Source organism: Apostichopus japonicus, chromosome 20 (assembly GCF_037975245.1).
Source record: "Apostichopus japonicus isolate 1M-3 chromosome 20, ASM3797524v1, whole genome shotgun sequence".
Lineage (NCBI taxonomy): Eukaryota > Metazoa > Echinodermata > Holothuroidea > Aspidochirotida > Stichopodidae > Apostichopus > Apostichopus japonicus.
The window spans coordinates 12,237,645-12,264,155 of record NC_092580.1 but is presented as its reverse complement, the minus strand read 5'-3'; the positions used below and the strand labels follow the sequence as shown (position 1 = coordinate 12,264,155).

General features: G+C 38.2%; 3 protein-coding genes across 26 annotated transcripts in view; 1 reads left to right on the top strand and 2 right to left on the bottom strand.

The window, feature by feature from the left end:
• Positions 1 to 9,735, bottom strand: part of LOC139961861 (uncharacterized) — a 51,102-nt gene extending 41,367 nt beyond the window's left edge. Inside the window, exon 1 of the transcript XR_011791043.1 lies at positions 9,453 to 9,735. The gene's annotated coding sequence lies outside the window, so the exon portion shown is untranslated. The remainder of the gene's footprint in view (positions 1 to 9,452) is intronic.
• LOC139961837 (uncharacterized) overlaps positions 1 to 26,511 on the bottom strand; it is a 249,171-nt gene that overhangs the window by 200,262 nt on the left and 22,398 nt on the right. The window contains exons 1-6 of one of the 8 annotated variants that reach the window (XM_071961405.1): positions 21,916 to 24,614; positions 20,915 to 21,048; positions 20,373 to 20,497; positions 19,853 to 19,962; positions 19,234 to 19,511; positions 17,451 to 17,577 (exon numbers count right to left, since the gene is read on the bottom strand). In XM_071961405.1, the coding sequence (XP_071817506.1) occupies positions 19,350 to 19,511; positions 19,853 to 19,962; positions 20,373 to 20,497; positions 20,915 to 20,925 (408 nt within the window). In that variant the 5' untranslated portion in view covers positions 20,926 to 21,048; positions 21,916 to 24,614 and the 3' untranslated portion in view covers positions 17,451 to 17,577; positions 19,234 to 19,349. Of the gene's footprint in view, positions 1 to 10,941; positions 15,593 to 17,450; positions 18,348 to 19,233; positions 19,512 to 19,852; positions 19,963 to 20,372; positions 21,049 to 21,915; positions 24,615 to 26,511 lie in introns of those variants that run through there. The other 7 variants (XM_071961400.1, XM_071961401.1, XM_071961402.1 and 4 more) reach the window with 7 other exon arrangements.
• The window catches only part of LOC139961859 (uncharacterized), a 37,266-nt gene continuing 35,397 nt past the window's right edge, over positions 24,643 to 26,511 (top strand). For 6 of the 17 annotated variants that reach the window (XM_071961476.1, XM_071961472.1, XM_071961475.1 and 3 more), the window contains exon 1: positions 24,643 to 24,791. The gene's annotated coding sequence lies outside the window, so the exon portion shown is untranslated. The remainder of the gene's footprint in view (positions 24,792 to 26,511) is intronic. The other 11 variants (XM_071961467.1, XM_071961466.1, XM_071961469.1 and 8 more) reach the window with 7 other exon arrangements.

Below are 26,511 nucleotides of genomic sequence, written 5' to 3'. Positions count from 1 at the left end.
TTCTTATCTTTCGCTCTGCTGCCTGCTCTTTGGTCAGATCAGTTTGAGCTAACTGTAACTTCATAGCACAGCTCTGTTATGAAAGGTCAGCAGAGGGCAAGTCAGGATGGAAGAGTTCAGAGTTGTTGATAAACTTTCTCCTTGACCACACATGAGGAGGGTCTCATGGTAATGGGAGATTCACACTTATTTCTTTTCTCAGAGACCTGTGTTGTTTTTCATTATAGACATTCTGTTTTCAGCATTATAGTAGGCAACACCGCATCCGCCTTACATATCGTACACAGTTTCATTAGCTAACGTTTTCGACCTGGCTCAATTATAATCTGTAAGTTTCTCTCTTTGTCTTATTTGTTAGGTTAATTATTGTACAACTTTGCTTACCATGCACATGTCAGTTAATTGAGATTGTTAATTAGTCATAATTAATCTATTTGTTTCCAATCAAGAAGTGTTTACCTTGATTGCAGGTTTGCACATAATTTGTTGTTTATTAAATATGGGTGACTCCATAACTATATATATTTACTTGTGACTTGAATAAGTTAATATTAATTTAGTTACACTTGGGTTTTAATTACCTGTTCAACTATGTTTATGCTCACATATTCATGTTCCTATCAGAGTTGCGTAATACTTACGTCACGTATTTTCCGTTCGTTGAGATGGATTGTTGTTACTAATTAATCATAATATTATTAGTTTTTGCTCATTTGATACTCTGTTTGTTCTTTAGTAAACTTCATTAATCATTCTCCTTAAGACAAGTTAAGAGAATTAATTAAACTCCAGAGTTATTCGACTCTCATCACATTATAGTTATTCAGTGTAGAATATTGTACTGTGGTGAGCTTCATTTTGGCCTATGGCAAGTTCGAAGTTCACCGTTATAATCTTTCATTTAAAACATTCATAGTGTTGTATTTAGCATCATTATTATTCAAGTTTATCATATCCTTTTATTTCAGTTTTACCGCGATAACATGAGTGAGGAATCTCAATACAGTTTACAGAAACGTACTCCTGTCTTTTTCTCGTCATTTCGCTGGTTAGCTAGCTGTCTAGTGTCGCATATCTAGACGCGTCTGCGAGGGCAGCATACTGACATATCAATGAATTCGAAAGTCATTTAGAGGTAACGTTCTAAAATTGTAAAAGCTTTCCTACAGAATTTGGCCATATATAGACATGAGGCCAGGGACGTCGCTAGAGGGGGGGGGGGGGGGGCTGTAGGGGGTGTCTCACCCCCAATCTTGGTAAAACTGACGATAGTTGGAAAATTTGAGTGCGACAGTCGGAATTTCCGACTGTCGCACTGTAATTTTTCCGACTCTAATGTTCATATATTCAAGGGCGGCGGAACCGGGGGGGCACAGGGGGCACGTGCCCCCCCCACTTTTCCTCAGGTTAAAAATGTGCCCTTTTTCTACATAAAACTTGAGGTGTCTCAAGTTAGCAAGAGGCCAGGGAACCAGAATGAACACTCGGGAAGGGCCGTTACCGGCCATCTGAGGGGTTTATAAAACCAAAAATTTTCTTCTACGCTCCGCGCCAACCGATGGTGGCGCTCCGCTCAGATAGTCGTGCATACAACTTTGCAAATCCTGGCTACGCCCCTGACTTTTAATGAATTTCTGTGGGGCAAACTCAAAGCTATTTCGAATGGGAAAAAAATTGTTAAGATATTAACAAGAAATAAACTCTAATTCGGAAGATTCCTACATTAGCAACTAGCATGATTTCACCTCATTTTGTCTCAAAATAAAACTTGTTCCTTGTTTCCCAATTTGTACATTGGATATTGCAGTGCTAGTGTGCATATTTCCCTTGAGGGGGGGGGGGGGGCGTTGATGGAGTGATGTGTATACGCAAATAAGATAATACAATAAGAGTTATAAAGGGTACTAAATATAAGGCTGCATCAGTCCAATCGAATTTCTGCAAAGTGCCCTTTGATGTCGGTGCCCCCCCCCCCAGATTAAAAGTGCTTCCGCCGCCCTTGCATATATTCTTGTAATTTGTGAGTGACCTAAAGTTTTCGGTCAAAATTGACCTTTAGTCAGTCATAATTACCACGTTTTCCTTGTCAAATTGAGAAATTGTATCTCGTTATCCTTATACTCCACCATACAAAACTTTTTGTAATTTTGAATACTGTAAAAAAAATGCCTAACAAAAATACTGTACATCGTATACAGTTAAAACGCTCAATGCTAATCTACGGAAGCTTAAAAGTGCCATCAACATAAGAAACACTTTGCCCTATAAGGTGAAATTTTTCAGTAAATTGTTTAGAGTACAAGATAAAATCTTATCAAAAAACAGAAAAATGATGGATTGCTCAGTTGCTTTAACTGAGCAATTAAACAACTTTCTGAAAAACGTTTAATTGACAACTTATCGTATCTCGTGAATTGGACGTTTTGCTGCAAAATGTTCAATTGTTCACTTCATTCCATCTGAGCAATTGAAAAATTTTCTGCAAAATGTTTAATTGACAACTTACCTTATCTCGGCAAATGGACATTTTTTGGCAAAATGTTCAATTGTTCACTTCATTCCAACTGAGCAATTGAAATATTTTTTGGGCAAAATGTTTAATTGACAACTTATCGTATCTCGTCAACTCAACATCTTTCTGCAAAATTTTTAATTGTTCAATTCATTCCAAATGCTCCAAATTCCAAATCCTTTTTTCATGTGAGTGATAAATAGTCTCACCCCCTCCCCCCACCCCAAGAAAATAATATTAAGCGCGCTAGGAAAAAGCACTGTATTTTGGGGTAATTTCACTATGTCGTCGAATATAATTTGTTGAAAATTTGTTGTTTTCCTCTTTGTTACATGAACATAGCTTTTGTAGTTAGTAGTCTATGTAGCCTCTCAAGCACATAACTTATACTCAATTGCTTACTCGCTTAATTAACCACAGTGATTAATAAGTTTGTGAAGTGAGGGCAAGGGGTACAACAGTACCGAAAAAAAAATCGGAACAAAAGTGCAGTCGCGAAAGATAGGGTGTCTGACTGACACTGACCGTATCGTTGACGAGTAGTGCTGGGGGGGGGGGGGGGGGGGGGTACAAGGCAGCAGTCGGAATTTTCCGGCTCCAAAACCCATCCAGTTGGAATTTCAGCCACTACACCCCCCCCCCCAATCATCAGGCCTTAGCTACGTCCCTGCATGCGGCCATAAATAAGAATTCATATGACCCAATGGCTGAGTGGTCCAAGGCGTGCTAGCCTTGATAAGTGCCCAAAGTGATTATTTTCGTGGTCCCGTTATACACTCATTAAAAAAGTAATGATTTAATGGTCATTTAAATTGGTCAAGCACTCTTTGGACCGGGCAAGACGCATTATGGTACTCTTCTACAATGTCCTTGGATTTCCTATGACCCATTGGTTAGGTGGTCCAAGGCGTGCTGATCTTGACTGGGGCCTAAAGATTTTTGCAGGTCCATTTACATACATGAACGTAGTGATGATTTAGTGGTCAGTTTAATTGGTCAAGCACTCTTTGGACCGGGCAAGACGCATTTTGGTACTCTTCTACAATGTCCTTAGAGTTCATGTTAACTATCGGTTTGGTGATCCAAGGCGTGCTGCATGGATTAGGGCCCAAAGCTTTTTCGTGGTCCCGTTATACTCATTAAAGAAGTAATGATTTAGTGGTCATTTAAATTGGTCAAGCACTCTTTGGACCGGGCAAGACGCATTATGGTACTCTTCTACAATGTCCTTGGATTTCCTATGACCCATTGGTTTGGTGATCCAAGGCGTGCTGATCTTGACTAGGGCCTAAAGATGTTGGCAGATCCATTTACATTAATTAACGAAGTGATGATTTAGTGGTCAGTTTAATTGGTCAAGCACTCTTTGGACCGGGCAAGACGCATTATGGTACCCTTCTACATTGCCATTCGAGTTCATGTTATCCATCGGTTTGGTGATCCAAGCCGTGCTGCATGGATTAGGGACCAAATCTTTTTCGTGGTCCCGTTACACACATTAAAGAAGTAATGATTTAGTGGTCATTTTAATTGGTCAAGCACTCTTTGGACCGGGCAAGACGCATTATGGTACTCTTCTACAAAGTCCTTAGAGTTCATGTTAACCATCGGTTTGGTGATCCAAGGCGTGCTGCATGGATTAGGGCCCAAAGCTCTTTCGTGGTCCCGTTTCACTCATTAAACGGAATGATTTAGTGGTCATTTAAATTGGTCAAGCACTCTTTGGACCGGGCAAGACGCATTATGGTACTCTTCTACAATGTCTTTAGAGTTCATGTTAACTATCGGTTTGGTGATCCAAGGCGTGCTGCATGGATTAGGGCCCAAAGCTTTTTCGTTGTCACATTTTACTCATTTAAGAAGTAATGATTTGATAGTCATTTTAATTGGTCAAGCACTCTTTGGACCGGGCAAGACGCATTATGTTACCCTTCTACAATGTCCTTAGACTTCATATGACCCATTGGTTAGGCGGTCCAAGGCGTGCTGGTTTTGATTAGGGCCCAAATGTTTATATTTCAGTTCCCGTTACATTTATTTTAAAAAATGTTGATTTAATGGTCAGTTTAATTGGTCAAGCACTCTTTGGACCGGGCAAGACGCATTATGGTATCCTTCTACAATGTGTTATGAATTCATATGACCCATTGGTAAGGTGGTCCAAGGCGTGCTAGTCTTGATTAGGGCCTAAAGTAATTTTTTTACAATAATTTAAGAACTGATGAAGTACTAGTCATTTTAGTTGGTCAAGAACTATTTGGACCGGGCAAGATGCATTATGGTACCCTTCTACATAGTCATTAGAGTTCATATGACCCATGGGCCATAGATAAACCTCTTTCCACGACCAAATGTTGAACATCTTGTAAGAAAGCTTTTGTCTTGCCAGAGGTGTTACGTCGATACCATTGTCGAATACGCAACTGAATAGGTAGCAGTTACTCATTCGCGAATGTCGAACGAGGAACGGGGAATAAGTATCTAACTTCACACCGGTTTAGATGCAACTAACAAGGCCTGGGTAGTGCCATTTCCAGCGACCTGGGAGGCATTTTCGGCCAACATTTTCTTTTGCGCTTTGCGCCAACTTATGCAGGCGCTACGCTTAGATAGTTTGCCTACAAGCTTTGCCCCTCACTTAACAAATTCCTCGCAAGGTATGCGCCTTTCTAACCGTGTCACATATATATGACCTAAAGTAGTTTTTACTTTCTTTTTCGGAATGAATAGCTAGACGGACCGCATCCGTAATGAAAATTGGTTTGCCGATAAAAAAGGAAAATAGGGCTGTAGCAACCATATATTTATAAATATAAATATATATATGTATATATATGTATGTATATATATATATATATATATATATATATATATATATACATATACATATATATATATATATATATATATATATTTATATATATATATATATATATATATATATAAATACATGGGCGGCGATCATGGAGGGGGCGGGGGGGGGGGGGGGTCATGTCCTCCCAATACTTTAGGTGGGGATATACGGTAGTATCTAATATTCCCCCCCCCCCCCCAATATTTGGTGGCATAATTTTTGTGTGAATAATAGATACTGCGTGAGATTATTTATCCAAATCATATTTGGCGATGGCTTAAACTTCATCCAACACATGCTGCATGAGGTAAATGACTCTCCGTGGTCCGGTTTCTGTGACCTGTGACTGTATAGCATGTTGTCACTCATGATTATTATCATAATGTTTGTACATCTCTTGTGTATACGTACAATCATATGTATGATCCACATCGATCGATATGGGTTTACTGGGTTTTCATTTGGCCTGTTTCCTACAAGATTTCCAACCACAGGCGCGTAGCCGTGGAGGGGGGGGGGGAGGGTGGAGACCGCCCCTCACCCTCGAGCATATTTTTTGGGGTATTTGTTGATGATATCGAAGTTTTATAGTAGCCGTTATAAGAGGTTTTAATATTTGTACACCAATAAATTAACTGTGTCTGAATTTTCGAAAATTCCTTGACCAACATTCTTCATATACTTCCCTCTCCTACTCTGGCAATTTTGACCGGTCTTTTAGGGGTTGAAGGGGGTTTTTCTATATTGGTAGTCCATAGATGAAATTTTGTGCAACATTATGGGTATGTTTTGAAGTGAATTATTATTCAAGTTCTGAACAAATAATGGGCTTAAAACCTTTTTATAACGTTAAATGTGGTGTTATTAAAACGTCGGCATAACGTTTTTATGAGATATTAATGTTATTGTGGGGCGTTACGTAGAATTACCTACAAAAGTAATGATCCACAGGAGATGCGATAAAGTCGAACAAGATGTGTGACTGGTGACAATCTTGAAAAAGGTTATGAATGAAAAAAAAAAACTATTGGGAAAAAGTTGGTTCTCATGCAAAATTGTACATCTGGTTGGTCATTTTTAAGCCGGAGAAGTGCCATTTCCGGAGATCTGGGGGGTTATCAAAACCAGAAATTTTTGTGTACGCTGCGTACCAACTAATGGTGGCGCTCCGCTTTGATAGTAATTCGCCTGCATCCAAGCGAATGTCCCCCAATATTTGAAACAAATCACCGCCCCTGAACTGGCATATTAAACTATTCAAAGTCATTCATTAATGTTGGATGACAGGTGGTGGCTACAGAAATCTATGATATTTACAAATAGAGAAAGTTTATTTTTAAACATTCAATAAATCCGCTTATAACACATACGAACAATATTTAAGGTAGATGGATTGGTTGGTGTTCAGTACGTGGCTGGTTCTTTGGTGGGGAGTAGATGAAGTTGTGGCTTGTGAACTTGGGAAAAACAGCGCTGTTTTTGCGCAAATTCTATATCATAGAGAAAAACCGAGAATAGATTTATAAAGCATTTCATATAACACAAAAATTTAAAGCACTCACCAATATACGTATTTCAAACTATTTTAAGTCATAATGGTGTCCTGCAATATTTATAAATGGTAGTGTAACATAATCATACTCGTAATTAACTCTTTAATACCTTCTCTGTGGTTATACACAGACTCCGTAAAACCTGATTTTCAATATACACGATTCAGATACACGTCAATTTCCTCTCTGAGTCTCTCTTCTATCGTATTTAGCAGACATCTAAATTTTACAAATAGGTAGGTGGTGGGTGGATGATGGATGGTGAATATAGATGATCATGGGTGTTAATTGGTTGGTGTGCGGGGGGGGGGGGGATTGATGATAGTTGCCTTACAAATTACAATATTGGAAAAATGAAGCATGAAAGAACACTCATTTTAAACCGCTTACAAAATATATAGTGTTTTGTTGGTTGGTGGGTCGGGATGGTTGCAGATCGACTTGTTCTTTTTTTGGTGAATGGTGGAAGTTGTTGGTGTAAGGTAAAAGTAGTTTTAGTTTGTTATTGTTTATAGGAGCAGCTTGCAGACTTGGTGCTTGTTTGATTGATGACCGGAGAATGTTGGGAAGTCAATACATCGTAATGGATGATGGTAATTGGCTAGAAAGCCTGCAATTATAGAAAATACAAAAGGATATTCAAACTTCAAAGTATTGAAACGCTTATGATATATGTTTTAATCGTATATGCCGGAAATTTCTCTCAAATTTTCTTTTTGATGAAATTCCCAGCCTTTTGGTAGGCCTATTATTGTGATGAGTGATGTGATAACATCATATCTGGTGATTGTAACATTCACTTTGACAACCCTAATCAGTAATTTGCCACGAAAATCTTGTATTACCCTCTTTCTACGCGTCATTGAACCCATGCACACACAAGGTTGGCATTACTAAGATCAATTCTGGAAATTTGTCACGTAACGTTGCCAATGATGTACATCTCAGCGACCATAACCCTATATCAGCTTAAAGAATGTGATTTACCGAGTCAGTATGTTTAGGTACATATCATTGACATCTTGATAACGTCAATTCCTTGGTTTTCTGAGGAACTTAATAAGAGCGCCTCAGCTGAACTAATTGATTTCACTAATTTTAAATCTGGCTATCACTTAACATAATTCACAATATCGTATACACACTCGACACACATGAACCCCAATAAACAGTAAACGAATTAAATATTGCGACACATGATCCTTGGTTTGAGGAAGAATGTCAATCTAAGCAGAAAGAAAATCAGTTATTATTCCGCTCAACTAAAATATGGTTATGATGATGGTCAAAGGAAACTATTTGATGTTAATGAGGGGGCACTACTTCCTAACGCAAGTTCCGATTAAAAAGTCTTAGTGTTTGGCTTGACAATTTTTTTAAGTTTGACAGTGGTTGTGTACCCTTCCCTAAGAATGCAGGGTTAATAAGCTCCGCTAAAGTTTCATAGACAGTGAAAGGAAATGCTGTCTCACAATTTTTTTTCTTGATTTGCATTGGTTACGTGTGCGTGAGAGAATTAAATTTAAAATCGTCTTCATGGCCCATATAATGTCTACATGGCTCTGTGCCTATTAAATTCAGCAATTTTATCGTTAAATCCACTCTCTCCACAGCCATTATTCTCGAACCGAAACTAATTACTACGATGTTCGGTAATCGTTCATTTGCCAACGTTGGCCCCATTATGGAACCCCCTCCCACTAGAACTCCACGTTATTCCTGCAATTGGTATTTTTAACAGACGTCTAGAACATTTTCTCTTTAATAATTACGATGAAACTTCTTTAAGTTAGACATCAACTAATGTAAATTTTCTATATATTCATTTATATTTTGGTTTCAGCGCAGCCTTGCACGTCTTGCGTTGTCTGCTAGATATGACTGTACATAAACCCCTAATTCATTCATTTACAACATTCAAGAAAATCCGCCTAGAAAACTATGTAAGATCATTATAATACATGCAGGTGGGTTGGTTGTTAGTGGCTGGTTCTTTGGTGAACGATGGAAATTTCATTGCCTTATCGAGATACAAAAAATAATAGAACGGCACTTTAATTTTCATGTAGGAAATGCCTTTATTTTATTTGGGAACCCATAGTCATCATCCCTAACCGAAATATGGGGATATTCAAGTTTGGTCCACATTTGAACTTTTGTAAGGCTAGGCCAACAGTGGTCTACGACATTTTCGATTTTCCCAAAATCGCACCGGAGCTTTGGCGGACTGTTGATTATCGCTTGTATCGAAACGGCCTATGGAGTGAACAGTTTTCAAATCACGTCATACCGATATGTTTTTGTAAGGCATTATTGAGGTCAGGCAACATGTTGCAGAAGCTACAAATTTGAACAATTTTTTTAACGACATGCAGATTCAATAGCCTTTGGCTAACAAATAACATTAGGAACTTTTCCATTAACAATCGTTTACGAACACGTGCCGACTTTGTCTTCTAGACAATTTGGTCTCCAATTATTTATTTCTCAATCGTTCAGAAATTACAGATTACGTAAGTATCAATGGACTCACCAAAGTGTTGATTTCTATGTCAGAATCGGCATACCAGGCTCAGAAACTCCATTAACGTCGGTACGAAATGTTCCCCTAGAGTGGAAAGAGCGTGGTTGTTAAATGTATTAATCCTTGGGTGGTTTCTTTCCAGATAACATATTGAATACACGCAGTCCTTCTACGCCTAAGCAATGTAGAAGTAGGGCTTTCTTACCCTTGGCCGAGAACGTATCACCTTCCCATAACGAGTATTACATTTTCAAATAGCGAAAATGATCTAGTATGAATTTGGCCGAGGAAGGAGAGCCATAGGCGTAGGAGCCTAATTTGATTTAGGGGGGGGGGGGGGCTGTAACGACTTGCCCGAAAAATATAATCAAAAATTTTCGCGCGCTCCGCGAGCGTTCAACATTTTCAAATCATATATAGGTATGCATCGGTTATTACATCACATGCCAATAACATACAATCATTTTCCGTGTTATTACCCTTCCATATTGGTTACAACAATAATGCTAATAACAATATCACCCAAAAAATGGAAAAACACACTGCAAATTATTATTCTTTCAGTAGGTGCCCGAAAAATTCTCAGCATATTGCCCGAATTTTCACCAAAAAAATTTGGTTGGGGGCTGCAGCCTCCCAGCCCCCCCCCCCCCCCCGCAACCTACGTCTATGAGAAGAGCAGAGAAAACACGTCCGCATGTCTACGTACAGAATGCATATCTATTCAACTGTCATTTACTTGCATCATACACTATAGAAAGTTACTCGTGCATAACAATACTGAATGCTTGTAGCACAGTTGTAGCGACTAATTCCACGGCAAGCAACAATACCGCTTTCACCGCCAATTTTTAAGATGCGTCACGTTTGGATCACTTCCCATTGGTTACTTGCCAATGGACAACAATATGCAAATTACAAATATGAGGTGTATTTTTGCGTACCGTAAAATCCTTACCAGTGAATTAACTTGTTGATGCCATATAAGGGAGTGATACAAATTAGAGCTAGATATCTCTGATCTTTTCTGGTTCACACTCAAATTTAAGTCACTTGCTCTACATTATTAAGTATACCTATACGGTAACCTACAGGATGCTGTTACTCGAGTTTCACGCCTGTGTAACGGGATGCATATAAATAAACACAACACAACGCAAGTAAGATTTCCTCCAATATATTTTTGATATAGATGAACAATGTAATAAAGTAAAATGTAAAGTCACAGTAAAGTACTGTATAAAAGTAATATGTAAAGTAAGTATATCACAATGAGGAAGGTAGAGCAACTCTGCAGCAAACAAACACCAGACCAAACAGTCAACAAAAGAAGCACCAGAAGATATATATATATATACATATATATACATATATGTATATATATATATATATATATATATATATATATATATATATATATATATATATATATATATATATATATAAATATATGTTTATATATATATACATACATACATACATACATACATACATACATACATACATACATACATATTAGACAGAACAAAATATAATAAGAATTATATTCTTATATTTTTTTTTCTACATGCCATTGATAATGGAGGATTGTTAACTATAGAAATGTTATCTCCCTGAAATTGCCATAGAAGACACAGTTCTTGTGGATTCATTTGATGTTAAATTTACATCTGCGATGTCACGCATTGTGAGTTTTGCGATACATTTGGTGTTGGATTTTGGCACTGCAAAAGATACATGCAATAGATTAAGCCCAATTAACAATTCACTAAGATGTCGACATATCACCTGTTGTTATATGTCTTCTCAACTTGTATGATTTTTAGGCCTAAAATTTAGATTAAAGTTCATTATATATATAGATGCCATACTTAATTCAAACACAGCAATATTTAGGTAATAGCGAAACGTAAGAAAGGCAATAGTTTTCGGCTTTCTTTTTTTATTGTTGGGGAATGATTTTTGTTGCGTTGTTGAGGCGAGTAAATCTAATATAACAGCTGTAATAAAGTAGTGGATTGGACAGCGACTGAACTTTATTGTAAAACAGGCACTTCCCTCAATAAAGATATGGAAATTCGACATATATAAAAATGAAATCAGTAAACGTAACACTACAATACAAATAAAATCTATTTGAATGACCCCAGCTATCAACTCTATAAAGTCTATCACCATGGTAATCACCTAACATAAAATTTTACCCATGATAAACTATCGGAACTCCATAAAATAAATGTCTATGCGGCAGGGTATGAAAACCCGCCCGCTATCTGCCCGTCGCACTTTGCATTCACCAGAACATGAATGTTTCATGTTCAAACATTTAATGTATCCATATGAATACAATACAAGAAAGAGGACAGATCGCAGGCGAAAGTTGCCAAATTTGAGAAAACAACCATGTTTGCTCGAAACGTGTTATTTCAATGCGATAGTTTGCAAAACACATTTTTTTGGTAGTTTTATATGGTTTTATAAAATAATCTTATTCGTTGTCCCAACTGCCTTCTCCTATGTATCCTTACCCATGCTCCCCCCCCCCCCCCCCCTCCCTTACCGGCCATACTAAGCGTATGTTTGTTAGTTACTTTGTTATAAAAAATCATCTTGAATGAATGTATTATGAGATTTATAATTTTTTCAGCAGTCTTGTAACGTTGCAAGTAAGGCTATTCTAACTGCTTCAAGTGATCCATTTGAATGCTCCTGCAATGCAGTGTATAACTGTTTGGAAATTTGGGAAAGGACAAAACATGTTTTTACTCCTCTTTCTAAAGTGGGGTGGTGTCGAACTTCACTCCACCCCTCCTCTTATTACGACACTGCATATACACTAGAGTTTCATTTGTTACATTGTTTCATAGACAGTGGTTACATAAGAAGCATGCTTCTGACCCTATCTTTATATGTTCATATTCTTTAATTCAGTGCAAACTAATGTAAGGTTCACTTCAATATCATTGCCATATGTCCAGCCGTCTATAGCCTTCAAGGAAGGCCGTTAACAAACCGGATCCTTTACACGGCTATTCTGAACGTCAAAAGAACGGATATCTATAGGTCCCAATAATCTTTGATGTGATCCAACGGCTATATACATAGGTTACGTTTTCTGTCTTAACTTTAAACTTAGAAGTTTGTAAACTGGTATCTTGGTATTTGAGAAAGACGGACTTGAAACTGGATCCCAAAGACTCAGTCTTGGCGATAGAATTGTTACAAATTATCCTTGACACACACATTTGGCAATAAAGTACTAAACTATGCGAAGTATACAAAGTATAAGCATTTCGTTCTAACCATATTGTTTTTACAGCTATATGTCAGGAAAAGACCTCCCCTCGGAGATGCATGTATTTAGTACGGCCATCTTCGTTGGGTGCAGATATTCTTAAGAAGATACAAGAAAATAGAGCAATAATATATATCATATGTCATAAGAGGTTCTTTTAAATGGAGGAGTACTAAAGACAAAGTTGAAATTCAGAAATGATATATAACATATTGCATCATGAAGTCAATGTAGCTTATACCCATGAAATAATATGCCAACCTTGTCTGGAATATGTGTTAGGCTGTATAGTAGAAATATGATTCATAACTAATGAACATACTGATATTAACGTTAATTAACCCCTATATAGGAAGACAGTCTTTGTAATGGATATGTTAAGATACGGAGATAAACTCCTTAGGAACTAGTTATTTGCCAATTATAAATGCAGTTAACAAAAACTCATAGAAATTAGGATTGTAATATTTTCCTGTGTGTAAAACTCCAGAAAAGGAAATACAGCAGCGATAACAACCAAATCTGTTTATCGTAACTCGCGATGTCATTTTGTTTTAATAGGTAATTTCTATAAAGCACTATGCAGGTACTAGTCCGTATATATACATCTTTCCCAAGCTATAGGTGGCTATCATGAGTTTCTCCTCACCATCTACTACGGATGTGGTAATGCACGATGCGTCGTCAGCAACTGACATTGTTGTTAGTAATTGCCGACCATCTCGACTGTATTGTGTTAGCACAGTGTTCAACTCTCCATTATCTTCCCATAACAGCCCACAATCATAATGCCATAACATGTAGATGAACCCTCCCATGCCTATGCACACACTGACAGGTCTTAAGTCAGCTCTACTTAGATTTGGTTTGGTGAATTTATACAGCACCTTACTCCCTGATGTCACCATGGTAACTGCATATGAGGTCCCACCCCCATTGTCACAGATCAGAAGATTACCGTTGTGGACAGTGATATCATCTGAGTGCTTGATTACATCAGGTAGTACTATCGTGTGACTGTAATTCAGCTGATAATCAAATACATACACTTCTCTGCTGTTAGTACCAACAATGATTTGATTCTTGGCGGGATTCGTGGTAACAGACCACACATACCTACCATATGGCCACGTCTTAACCATACCACTGATGTTCTTCTTTTGGTAAGAAGAGTCAGAAATATTATATATACCGATTTCATCCGGTTTGCAAACTGTAATTACATTGCACCCCGGCAAATTACAACAGTAACGATATGCCCGGAAGCAAAATGTATGTTTTCTATTTAAGACATTCTGATTTAATATTTCTCCTTTCATGTTAATGACAGTGATGTGTGATTCGTCTTGTGATACCCAACCAGTCATAACGATATTACCATCGCTACTACTTGTCATACCGCTGATCCTGTAACCTTTAGCTTTGATTCCCGGAACATCAACAACAGACTCTGGGCTTTCTGTAATGACAACTTTATCAGATATAAATTTTGTTATATCACTGATGACAAAATCAGATAAAGATTCTAACTCTGGATATTCCTGTTTCATTTCTTCGATCATAGGTTCACTGGCTGCTCTTATGTCGGGGAAACACTGTGCGTCTGTCCAATCGTCATTACATGCAAGAATGGAAGAAGACGTTGCTGATAAATTTTCGAACCGTTTAATAAGTTGCTTACATTTATTCAGTATTTCTTCACATTCGTTTTTGTTTTGACATGTAAGAAGATCTTTAGCTGTTGTCAAGGTCTTGAAATTACTATATAACTCCCCAAGTTTTTTAAAGAATTCACCCTCAGTTTCCTTACAGTTGTCCTTAAATTCTTTCAATTCCTGGTCATATTTTACATCGGTACTTTTCATATTTTCTTGATGTTTCATGATCAATCGGTTCATTTCTTCTTCATGTTTAACAGTTATTTCATGTTTTTCACATCCTCTTCTATTTTCTATGTCAGCAGCTCCTTTTTCACGTTCTTTGTTACATTTGGCAAGTTTATCCTTTATTTTCTTTGCCTGTTCCTCGTGTTGAATTGTCAACAACTTTGTCTTTTTTGTAACATTTTCATTCAATTTTACTAGCGCCATTTGAACCTTCTCGGGTAACGCGTATTGTTTAGCCTTGAGCTTGCTTAGTTCAGCGAGGTTCTGATTCAGTAATGTCCTTTCTTTCTGGGCTAGGTCATTCACATCTATGAGATCGTGACCTTTGTGCTTACCGTGAGTGCAAACTAAACAAACCGGCTCATTTTGGCATGTACCACAGCACAATTTGGCTGGTTCTTTGATATGAAAATGGCACCTGGGATCTTCCGTCATTGCAGCTATTTCCTCCATGGTCAGGTTCTTAGCTGCCATATTTTCCAATTTAAGAGTGCTTGGTTGGTGATCAGTAAACATTTTACTACTGATATTAACCTTGTAACATTCGTTGCATAAAAAATCTCTACATTTAAAGCAGTAGGCGGAACATACCACATGCTTTAAACAGCTCACACACTGCTTCAAATCTTTCTTTTCCAATGATTTATGCAATTCTATGAACTCGAGCATACTCTTCATATGAAAATCAGTCTTAAAGCCGTCCAATCCATCCTTTGGGATACGGCATCGCTGTTTACAAAGTGGACATTCAATCGTCCCATCATGGCTGGCTTGAATAACTGTTCTCAAGCAACCGTTACAGAATCGATGAAGACATGGTAACTGTTTCGGCTCATTAAATTGATCCAAACAAACAGGGCACTTGAAGAAGTTTTTTGTCAGGCCCTCCATGAAAGGGCTCCAGGTAGCCATGTTGATGAAGGTTGTTAACTCTCACTTGATAAAACTGTACTCAGTTACGTCACAATCTGTGAAAGAGTTCAGGAAAAGAATGAGAAGGGTTAACACATTAAAATTTATCCGTCTATTTCATAAAATATGAATGAAAATGCAAACACATAATATGCATATCCCATTTAGAATGATCTGGACATAGAAGTACTAAAACATTTTTGGCACGTGTTTAACCCCTCCTTCATCTCTATATTTTTGGAGAAGGTTGTGTATGCACGACTTGAGCGACACTAGCATACCAATGCCCTCCACGAACAGTTTGGACTTCATTGAAGTAGTTTGAGTCAATATCTGTCCAATCAATTTCAAACAGTTTGCATTCATATCACGCTTTTGGAACCAGTACCTCTAGAGTTTGGCGTTCCACAGGAATCGGTGCTTTGGCTCTTGCTATTCACTATGTACACAATCGTACATAGTCACAACTTGAACTACCATTTCTATGTGGATGACACACAAATTTACCTTTCACTCATACCTGTCAAATCGTGGATGACAAGCAATAAACTTAAATTGAAAGGATTGAAGTAATCATAATCAAAATCTGAAAAACCTTCCCAATGTATTGTTGAGGGCGGATAGAGTTTCAATTAAATCCGTATCAGCATTCAAAACTTTATCTTGATACAACTCTTAATATGGATGCACATGTGAACCATATTTGAAAACAGGCCTACTCCCAACTTCGCAATATTGGTCATATACGCCGTTACCTCATCATGAATGAAATTATCTCATTTATTAATGGTCTCGCTACATCAATACTGGACCACTGTAATTCGCTATATTTTCTGTCAGAAACCCAATCTCGGAATCTATGTAGCGTGTACACAGAATACGACGGTATGCATAAGTACCAGGACATCCAAGTTTGATAATATCACCCCAGTTCTACAACTATTTTACTGGCTTCCTGTGATCCTCACCTTTAAGACACTTTATGGCTAGTCCCCTCGCTACATGAACCAATTGCTTAGACAGTCAAACAAGATCTTTACGGTCTCAACATAACGCGATGTTGACTGTTCCAAGGATCAGAACATCATATGGCGAGCAATGTATTTCCTGGTCTGCCCATCATTTGTGGGACAAGCTTCCAACAACAATCCGTACTATCAATTCCCTTGAAGCTTTTAAACCAACTATCAAGACACATCTTTTCATACAATACTGATTAAGTACTTGATCCAGCTTTATGGATGTCTATTTCCCATTCTTCTGTTGTTAAAGTGTTTTGAGCAGTCTCCATGTTTTGCATTGAGCACTTAAAATATGTGGTATCATAATCATAATTAATAATCAGTGAAAACAAAAAGCCAAAAGTTTCTTCAGGATTCCTTGCCACACTTTCCAGCAGGGTTTAGTTTCTCCCAAAAGAAATTTTTCTCTTCCGGAAGAACTAGAAACCAGCATTTAAGATGAACAGTTTCTAAAGGGAATACATTTCTGCCTATGATGAGAAATTTTTATCAGGGGGAGAGAGAGAGAGCTAGTAGGAACTTCCTTGTTTGATCTGCAGTCGAGTCAATTCATATCACTTTACTCAAGTGGGTGCTCAATCAGCATGGCACTTCAGTGTGATTGTACCTATCAATTGATGATCTCTCTGATCTCAGTTCTGGACAGAGCACTTAAAGCACCTTCTGATAGGTGCAATCGTTGTGGTTCTACCTGAAGGGAGTAGCAGTACTAACTACAGTAGGTGAATATTCTGCTTCAATGTATAAAAGTTCTAAGTCAATTTAATCAGGCTTAAATTGATTAAGACTGATTAAGCCTGAGTTGGCACTCAGTGCCAACTGAGTGCCATATCTCCTCAGTAAAAATTATATCTGTAAGAATGAGATAAACAATGTGTAACAAAGTCCTTACCAATAAGGTTCATGGACTTCAAACTCGGTTGGTGTATGCCTTGGAATGTTGAACCGCCATCAGTGATGATGTCATAGCGGCAGTGGAAAGTAAATCTTGCGATGAAATCTGCTGGGCTTCACAATTTCTTTAGTAATTAAATCACAGAACCCTTTAATTAGTCAATGGCAGTCATTTACGATTCACTAACGTGTAAATTACCAATAGAATGTATCACAAAGCCTCAAGTATTGAAATAGGGCGTAACCACCTGCTGCAATATGTTATTCACTATGCACTTTTTGTATGAATACATATACCATGCTACCCATTGAAATAAGGAAGTTAAATACAGGCCTTTATTACACATGGCATTATAAGTACTATTCAAGTCAATTCTGTGACCGTCATACATGACTAGATAACCTATGGAACTTTCAATAGAGGTAAATAAATTATTACCAACGGCAGGAATGAAGCCGTTTACTAAGCTTGTGGAATATGAACCATCACTTGAAGTCACTAACTAAATCTAGTGTTGGTTAAAATTGCAAATCGTTCAAAGGATTGCCAAATGCATGATGTAGTGCGTATTTTGGTGTACGTACATTTGGAAATGAGAATATTTCCCCCATATGTGTGGAGGAATCTCATTGTTCCATGCACGTGGTAGCGATAAGCTTTTCACACAAATTTGTTTGCACAATTTTTCTTTGTGCGAAGTTTGTTTACCAAGTAATTATGTTTGACCATAACCTTGAAGAATACTTGTCTGAGGTTTAGAAAAACTGGGATGATGCCCTTTTAAGGACTTGACGTTCTAGGCCTAGATAATAAAATGACAATGTTGGTTGTAAATTCTTTGGATGCCTATTATAATTTGTCAGTTTTAAAAACAGTATTCTACATATACAAAAGCTTCTCTCACTAAAGGGGGGGGGGGGGGGGATGCAATTAATGTAATAATTGGCTCACAATTGTTTAAGTACAGTTTTGCCTATAAAATGTGAGTGACTCTGCATGGAGCAGTGTGCAGTGCTTGTATTAAAGCACTTCTCTATGATATGGCTCTACACTTCCTTTGGGTGGTAGTGTGTATATATGTGGACCATTTTAGTGTATGTTGAACATCGTCCCGAGAGCCCCCATTTTTGTATTACCCAGAACTGGATGCAGAATGGTGCATTAATTTGTTTGATGAACTTTAACGCAGTCAGTGTTGACTTCCCCCAGCTGTGTACGCATCCTAGTGCAAATACCGCGCGGGCCTGTATCATTGTGAACCCATAGCCCTGCAGTTTCTACAAAATATTATATGAGCATCGGGTCCCCCATGTTTAGTATTCTTCAAGAATATTTTGAAGAATTTGTGTAACCTAGCTATATAGAATGGCAACTTGGTATGTTACCATTAGTTGACATGGACCACATCACTAAGATCATTCGAAAAATATCCAACTGAGGGGACTTGAAACAAGCAGAACAAGTGGCAACTGGACCAAATGATAGCTAGCAACTTTCGAAGGAACCACACCGTACCGCTTCCGAGCCAATGTACTTGTGCCGGTATCCCAACCCACTCCTTTTCCCTCATTTTGTCGAATTATCAGTGAGGGCAGAAGACCAACCTCCATTTGCTTTAAACATTTGTGCGAACTGTATAGGCTGTACATCCCCCTACTCAACAAGATGATAGCAGCTGGGCTTCAGAAGAAAGCTAACCTGTGCATGACTAGGTGTTTACATTACATGACCGTTTAGTGGTAACGTTCTCCAAATTAGTATTACTATTAAATACACTCACCCAGCTCTGATATTGTATCCTTTGATTGATACTTGATGATTGATAGGCTATGTTTGACATGCAGGACATCTAAAATGGAGCGGAGAACAATTGTTTGCTCCTTTTTTGCTGCCAACTTAGCTCGCTGAATAGCCAAGAGCTCCTCCTGAATCTGGCAATTGCCTCACTGCTGCAGGCCGATATTGGAAACTCATCTGTGGTCGTAGTGGCTCTACTGGAGATGGCACAGATGGAGTTGGCTTCGAGGCATGTTCTGATTCAACAGAATAGATGGCCTTCTGAAAAGAATGATTAAAAAGTAATAAATAAATGAAGGATTACCTTGCTGGGTGCACAAAACCAACAATAGGAGCAGCCATTCCATGTACAAGAGCCCAGACAAAAACACATGTACTCGGGGGAAGAGAGAAAATCTCTTGTGCTGGGTCTGCTATACACTGGGACTAACGAAACGAAAATACCACAGATTACCACTTTATTTAGTACATGGGCCCAGGTAGTAAATGGCCCAGGCCAGTAACAAGCTCTGCATAACTAGTGAAGATGTGGCGATACCCACCGGAATCGTTTGCAGGTCGATACATATAAGGTTAATGTAATGTAAGCTAATTTTCAATGCCTGTGAGCTTGCCATATCATCCTCAGACAATATGCCGCAAACCACCACTTTGGCTAGCAACCCCAGAACTTTCTCATAGAGAGCATCTTCCAGCACTGGGGGACCACCACCTGCAATAACAATATAATAATATATCAGTTTAACTTCTCAAAGTACGTTGATTTTATGAAGTTATTATTATTACTATGGCCCTCTGTCAGAAAACGCTGGCCCCTGTCATGGAAGCATCACCCATTTTGTTGAGGAGAAAACATCTATAGATGTATCATACAGTGCTTATGGCATCATCTGGTCGTCCTTAAATTTAGAGGCTCCCTCTTGCAAATCCCTAAAATTGGAATCTACATTCCTCAACAGAAGTGATTGGACATATAGGCATTAGCTAGCAATCGACAACCCTTGCCCTCCCCCCCCCCCTGCCTCCCCTTTAAATGTTGCAGCATAATGCATTCAGAAACTGCAACACTGATATTGGGAGCGAGGTATGTCCTGTGTACTTTAACATGTCATATAATCTGACCTGTCTTGGGGGCTTTGTAGGCTTTGGCCTTGGAAGCCAATTCTCTCCATTTCTTTCGGACCGTAGTCCACTCCCGTACTGGTCCTCCAACTGTTTGCAGGACCGCTGCTGCCTTCTTCCAGTTTCTGTTGAGTATGATCAAGGTTAAACAAATTAAATACATGTTCATATTTCATCCATAGCACAACCACCCAAAAATTTTTAAATGAATCCAACACTGATATATACAACATGATAACAGGAGGCCTCTTCATAATAAAATATAAATTTCAAACCTGGCCATCCATTAGAAAGCCAAGGAAAACAGGATCTGTTCAAGATATAACGCAAGATCAGTCATCTGACAAATTTTGAATTCTAAAGTGATATTTTATGGTTTCTGACATTTCAAATGATATTTTAATAACAAAAATTAGGATTTACTCAGGATATTGTAAAACCAAGTCTTGTGTAGTGGAATCTCTTAGCTGTAGCTGCAAAAACAAAACAAACAAACATACAGACATATTGAACATAAAATGATTGCTGTGGAATTCACAAACCTTTCCTTCATCTTCTCTTCTTTACTGGACCCCTTTCCTCCAGTGCCAAAGAGCAGTGCGTTGTGAGTGGAGACAAACTCCACCAAAGTCAGTGTTTCCACCTCTGAGAAATCAGGGCACCGTTTTCGCTTTTCCTGAAGAGGAATATTTGTTTGTGAAAATTAGGGCAACAAGATACAATGAGTGCTCTTCTTTTTTTTTTTTGACCACTCACTGTAATACTGACATACGATATCTTAGTCCTAATACTAGCACAATGAGTAGCGGTGTAATGTTAGTATTATTGTTAATGTTAGGTTAGGTCTATCCAACTAGGTTAGGCCTAATTTCTTATGGGACTGGCATACACGTTCAACAGCCTACTCTGTACTAGCCTAATAGTAATACTAATAGCATTCATGTAAATAGGCTTGGCATACGTGAACATTCATGGCGGCAAAAGGTAAGTGGTCTAGGCTACTACTAGGCCTACATCGCAGGCACAGTAGCCACTGACGACATAGCCTACATAAGCCTAGGTCCGTAGACTAGCTTTTGGCTTGTAAAGTTGTAGCATGTAGGCTATATAGCAGTATAACTAGGCCTAAGCCTACGTAGGCTAGTATAGTAATAGTATCAGTAGTAACTTGAAACATGTCAGGATCTACCTTACGAATTTAATGCTAGCACATACTACCCTAACCCTTGGAGAGGACTGAAGTGTGGGTTCATCGCGATCAGCGTTAGCGGCTTCCTGACTCGGATTTGGAAAACATAAGCATAGTACTTCATAGGCCTTATATTGATAAATGCTAACACTTGGCCTATGCTTGTGTTACGGTTAAAGTTGTAAATATGGCTATTTGGTCCCATTACGTCTGCACTGTAGCTTATTAATAATAACGAAGGAGACGACTTTATGTCTCGATAACTGCATGAAAAAACTCTCCGTCTATTTGACGTCAACATATAAATATTACATAAGTTTTGGCCAAATATTGTGATTATAAAAGGCATTTTACTTGGTATTTATCTTTCCCATTCTCGCAATTGTAAAGTTCGTTCGTGCGATGAACTGTTAAAACTTTTCGCGGTCAAAGGTCACAGCCTCGTTCATGTCAACAAAAATTAAATGTTGCGTCTTAGTGAAGAACACACAGTTTTGTGAAACCGAGATCCAAACAGTATTTTACTAAGACGCATCTTAAGCCCGGGTCACATCTGCGCGATTCAACACGCGATTCAACTCGCAACTAAAATCACGCGAATCAGAAAAGTTGCTTCTAAGAAGTTGCGCTGATTAGAACATTGCTCTATTGCAAATCGACGGCGCAACTTTTATTGCACAACAAGTTGATACCCGTGTCTAACTACGCGATTCAACCTTCAATTGTATTGCCAGTTGAATCGCGCAGATGTGACCCGGGCTTTTAGTGTAAGTCGATTCCGCAGAACTAAGTCCTGTGTGCGTAAGTCGAGTTTAGTGAAACAGGCCCCTGGTACTTACTGTGACACACTACGTAGTACAGGCCACAATAAGCTGGTAATCAAAAAACTATTGGTGGTAAGCTGTCCTCCAATATAAAACACTGGAGACCAATCCCACTCAGTTCCTATCGGTGGCGTTAGAATCACGCCAAGCCGTAGTGGGGAAAAAATGTCATTACAAATAGTAATAGTACTACTAGTACTAGTAGTAGTAATATATTGGTAGGACGCCTATGCTTATCAACTAACGAACAGCTGATGCGCTAGGCCTCACTAAAGTAATTAACTGAATTACCTGCGAAGTTCGACTGTAAGGTGAAAGTTATAGAACCGACTCTAGTACAAAGAACTCGCAGAGCACCTATTGGTGTAGTTCCACGCGTTGCGGAGGTTCCAAGGCAAGATTTTTCCTGAACAAAATTCAAGTCTCAGAAAACATTTTCCTATCGGGCAACCTGTCAGGCTGTCACACAGAAAATCCCAGATTTCCGAAGATGAGGGTGCAAGAAAATAAACTTAACTACAACCGTTCACGGATTTTCACCCTTATAAACAAGTAGCATATTTACTGGGGTAACCACTGCTTTCTCGGAATAACCTCCTCATTTTGATGAATTTCTAGAAACCTGTTGTAGTGACCTTCAGTCTCCCTATAATGCTTCACATTATCACAAACGTAAAAAACCCATATAAAGAACTACCATGGCATCATTGTGCACGCCATTTCCCCGAAAGACTACTTCATTGCGAAAACTGCACTAAAGGGTACCGGTACTCTAATCGTGATGTGATTGAGAAAGAATAACGTCATGTTCAGATGGTTCATAAACGTACATGTATTCCATCTGTTAACTCTAGAGCCGTGTATAAATAAACGGCGTTGAGTAAATTGTGAAATTTATGTGATCTGACCTAGTATAGTAATTCTAACAAGATAAAGGTTATTCCTCTAGACGAATTACACGTACGTACACGTTGCATGGCATTTCATGCCACCTTTATTTCTCCAAATCAGATCTTTTATCGTTTTTACAAACTACTGTGCGCAGTTTTCGTCACCATATAAACCTTCCTAGGCAAATCCTCACCAGTAATTTGCTACGCTTTTCCTTGACCTTAAGACAAAAAGTGGACAAATTAGGTTATATCAGTTTCTGTATACGGTATTATCATTGCACCAGTCCTCCTTATTTTCACACCATCTGTGCTTCAACTTATGCTCTTTCCCCTTAAGGCAGAAAAGCAGTGATGGTAACTGATAATATGCTAAAACAAGCATTACATTAGGTCATTTAGCTCTTTTTTTCCCGACAATGGCCTTTCCAGCGGATTATACTATCTACTTGTGGTACGGTACCTATAAATCGCATATATCTTGCCCACAGCTATAGCATATACCCCCCCCCCCCCATCCACGTCTAAATGCAGCATTGACTGACTTACTAAATCCTCAAAGTAATGCAGCCTCCCATCACTGGATAGCTGGCAAGTTGACCATTTATGGCACCATCACTTTTGCGTATTACGACCATGTACATTTCTTTGCTGTGAGAGCTTGAAGTTTTCGTCATTTGTAAACAAACCTCTTTACTTTACTTATAGCAGTAAACAATTTTCGTACGCTGCTCCTGGAGACCTCAAGTGTTCTAAAATTGCCTCAATTGACCCATATTTTGCACCATATGTACTAATTCACTCATGCTCGCCAACATCAAAGCCATACAAAAGAAAAACAGATGCTGATTGATAACATTTCAAACTGAAAGGATGTTCTTCTGCTGTCGCGGCTTTTTGGCACTTTTCCTGAGACGTGAGAACACTCTGGCGGATTGATTTAGACTCTTATACTAGGAAATTATACCACCTCATAGAACTTCACGCATCGAGTTTCAAAAATCGATTTATTAACAAAGTGGCTATTGTTACGACTAGTCGCAAGAATAATTTCCGGCTACGCATGCGCAGTTGCTATTTTCATGACCAGGAGTACTATTTTTACGACGAGGTGTAACAATAATTTCCGGTTAGGGTTAGGGTAAGGGTTAGGATTGAGGTTTAAGGTTATGTTTAGGGTTAGGGTTACCCCTACTACATGCGCAGTTGCTTTATTTACTTTACTGCGCTTGAATTTGCCTTTGTCATAAGAATAGTTTATAAATAATTATTGTTACGACTCGTTGTAAGAATAGCCACGGCCATTTATAAACTCGACGACTTCATGCTGCTTGTAAGAAATAATGTAAGTGCTAGTCTACTTCTTGTCTTCATTCACATTGAAAAGTCAAAACAAACGATTGATTAACCTGTAATTAAAGCTCAACATATATGAACAAGTTTGACCCAAAAAATTGAATCCCGGGAGCTGAATCATCAGTTTCTTGAGTCACTTTTTTTGTCGGATAGGTTATATGTTAGTATTATCTAGTTTTGCGAAATGCTTTATCAATATCATGACTGCGACTAACGAATAGGCCTATACTACTACAGTATATACTAGTGGGCCTACCAAGTTCGTAGCAAAGGCAGTGTTAGAATTTAGCAACGTTAGGCTTTGGCTATTCCGACATGGCACTAAATGGATGTGACACCTCTGTTAAGTGCTTGAATGAAAATACTCTTTATTAAGATTGGGGTAAGGCCTAGGCTAGGTGATGTTTGTCAACAAATTGGCAACGACAGGTACCGTACTCAGCACAAATGCCAAGTAAGATGGGTTACTAGCCTAGGCCCATAGCCTAGTATTAATACTTTGCACATTAGGACAAGGTCGGCTATACCTCTTATCAGCCTAACCAATGTTAGGTGGGTATAGAACAGCTGATTTATTACATGCAGTGTTTGACAAAACCATGTAGTTTAGCTAGATTGCAGAATACCCCACAACACAAAGCTCCATACTGTAGCTGGCTACACCGCCGCACAAACTATCCTTCAGACCAAATTATCCTTCAGAAATTTCCCTATCACACTATGGAAAAGTCAAAATAAGAATGAGAATATGATTACTTGTAAGTGATATCACAAATAAATTTTAGTTGTTATTAGGTTTCATTGTAATAATATGGACAATGAAATCTTGGGTCGTTTAAAGAAGGAATGGCAAAATTTGAACTGTCCTGATAGTGAAGCCAAAACAGAAAAATATTGAACTTAGTTTGGTTCTGGCATTTCTATTCGTATTGAACTTTTCTATAAATGGTCATTCAAAGAGGAATGACAAAACATTAACTGACCTGGCTATGTAGCCACATCAACATGATACATTGAATTGAGTTTGTTTTTGGCATTTCTCATGGTATTGAACTTTCCTATGCATAAATGAACCGACGGTGTAGCCACAACAGCATGATAATTATATTGTTTCTATGTCTCTGTGTATTACTATGCAGGTGCCATAGCCAAACTCTGTGAAGGGTGTTGCTTTAAAGTTTGGGGTTATTATGACATTACTCTACTAGCTACTGATAGAAAGCAGTTCCTTGACTTCTTCAGTATCCAATCCAGTGTAACGGTCCATATTGCATTCATCGTGAATCTTTAGCATTCCATTCTCACTTTCATTCATTTACACATCAGCAACGTACAATTGATGAGAGATTTCTGTGATAGAATATTTACTTTAACTTTAACAATTAATGAGTAATTAGCCTTTTTGTACAAATTGACAATTTTGTTGGCTCTCACAATTATGAATGCACACCACACCTTTCTTATATTTTAAATCAACCAATCAGATTATCCCTATCATGTAAAGTCAGACAGTAACAAACTGCCTGTTTCACTCATTTGATAGGTACATTAGTGTACTATGTAGGCCTGAACTACAAGATGTAACTGAGCCATGCATTTTAGCAGTTTCCTTTACAAGTAAAATCTCCAAAGACTAGAAAAATAATCTCTTAATAGATGTACATGTATACAAATATTAGTTACTTGTATTGAAGCTTTAGTTAACATAAACAAGATAGCACGCCTGTTCATCCAGATGGAAAAATTGGGTTATCTCTGTCCACAGTACAACCATTAAAAAATTGCCCCTGTAGGCCTACATAATATTCTTTTTAACTACAAACAAATGAAAAATAATATAAATTAATATCATATTTGAGACCTTTGTCAATAACAAAGTA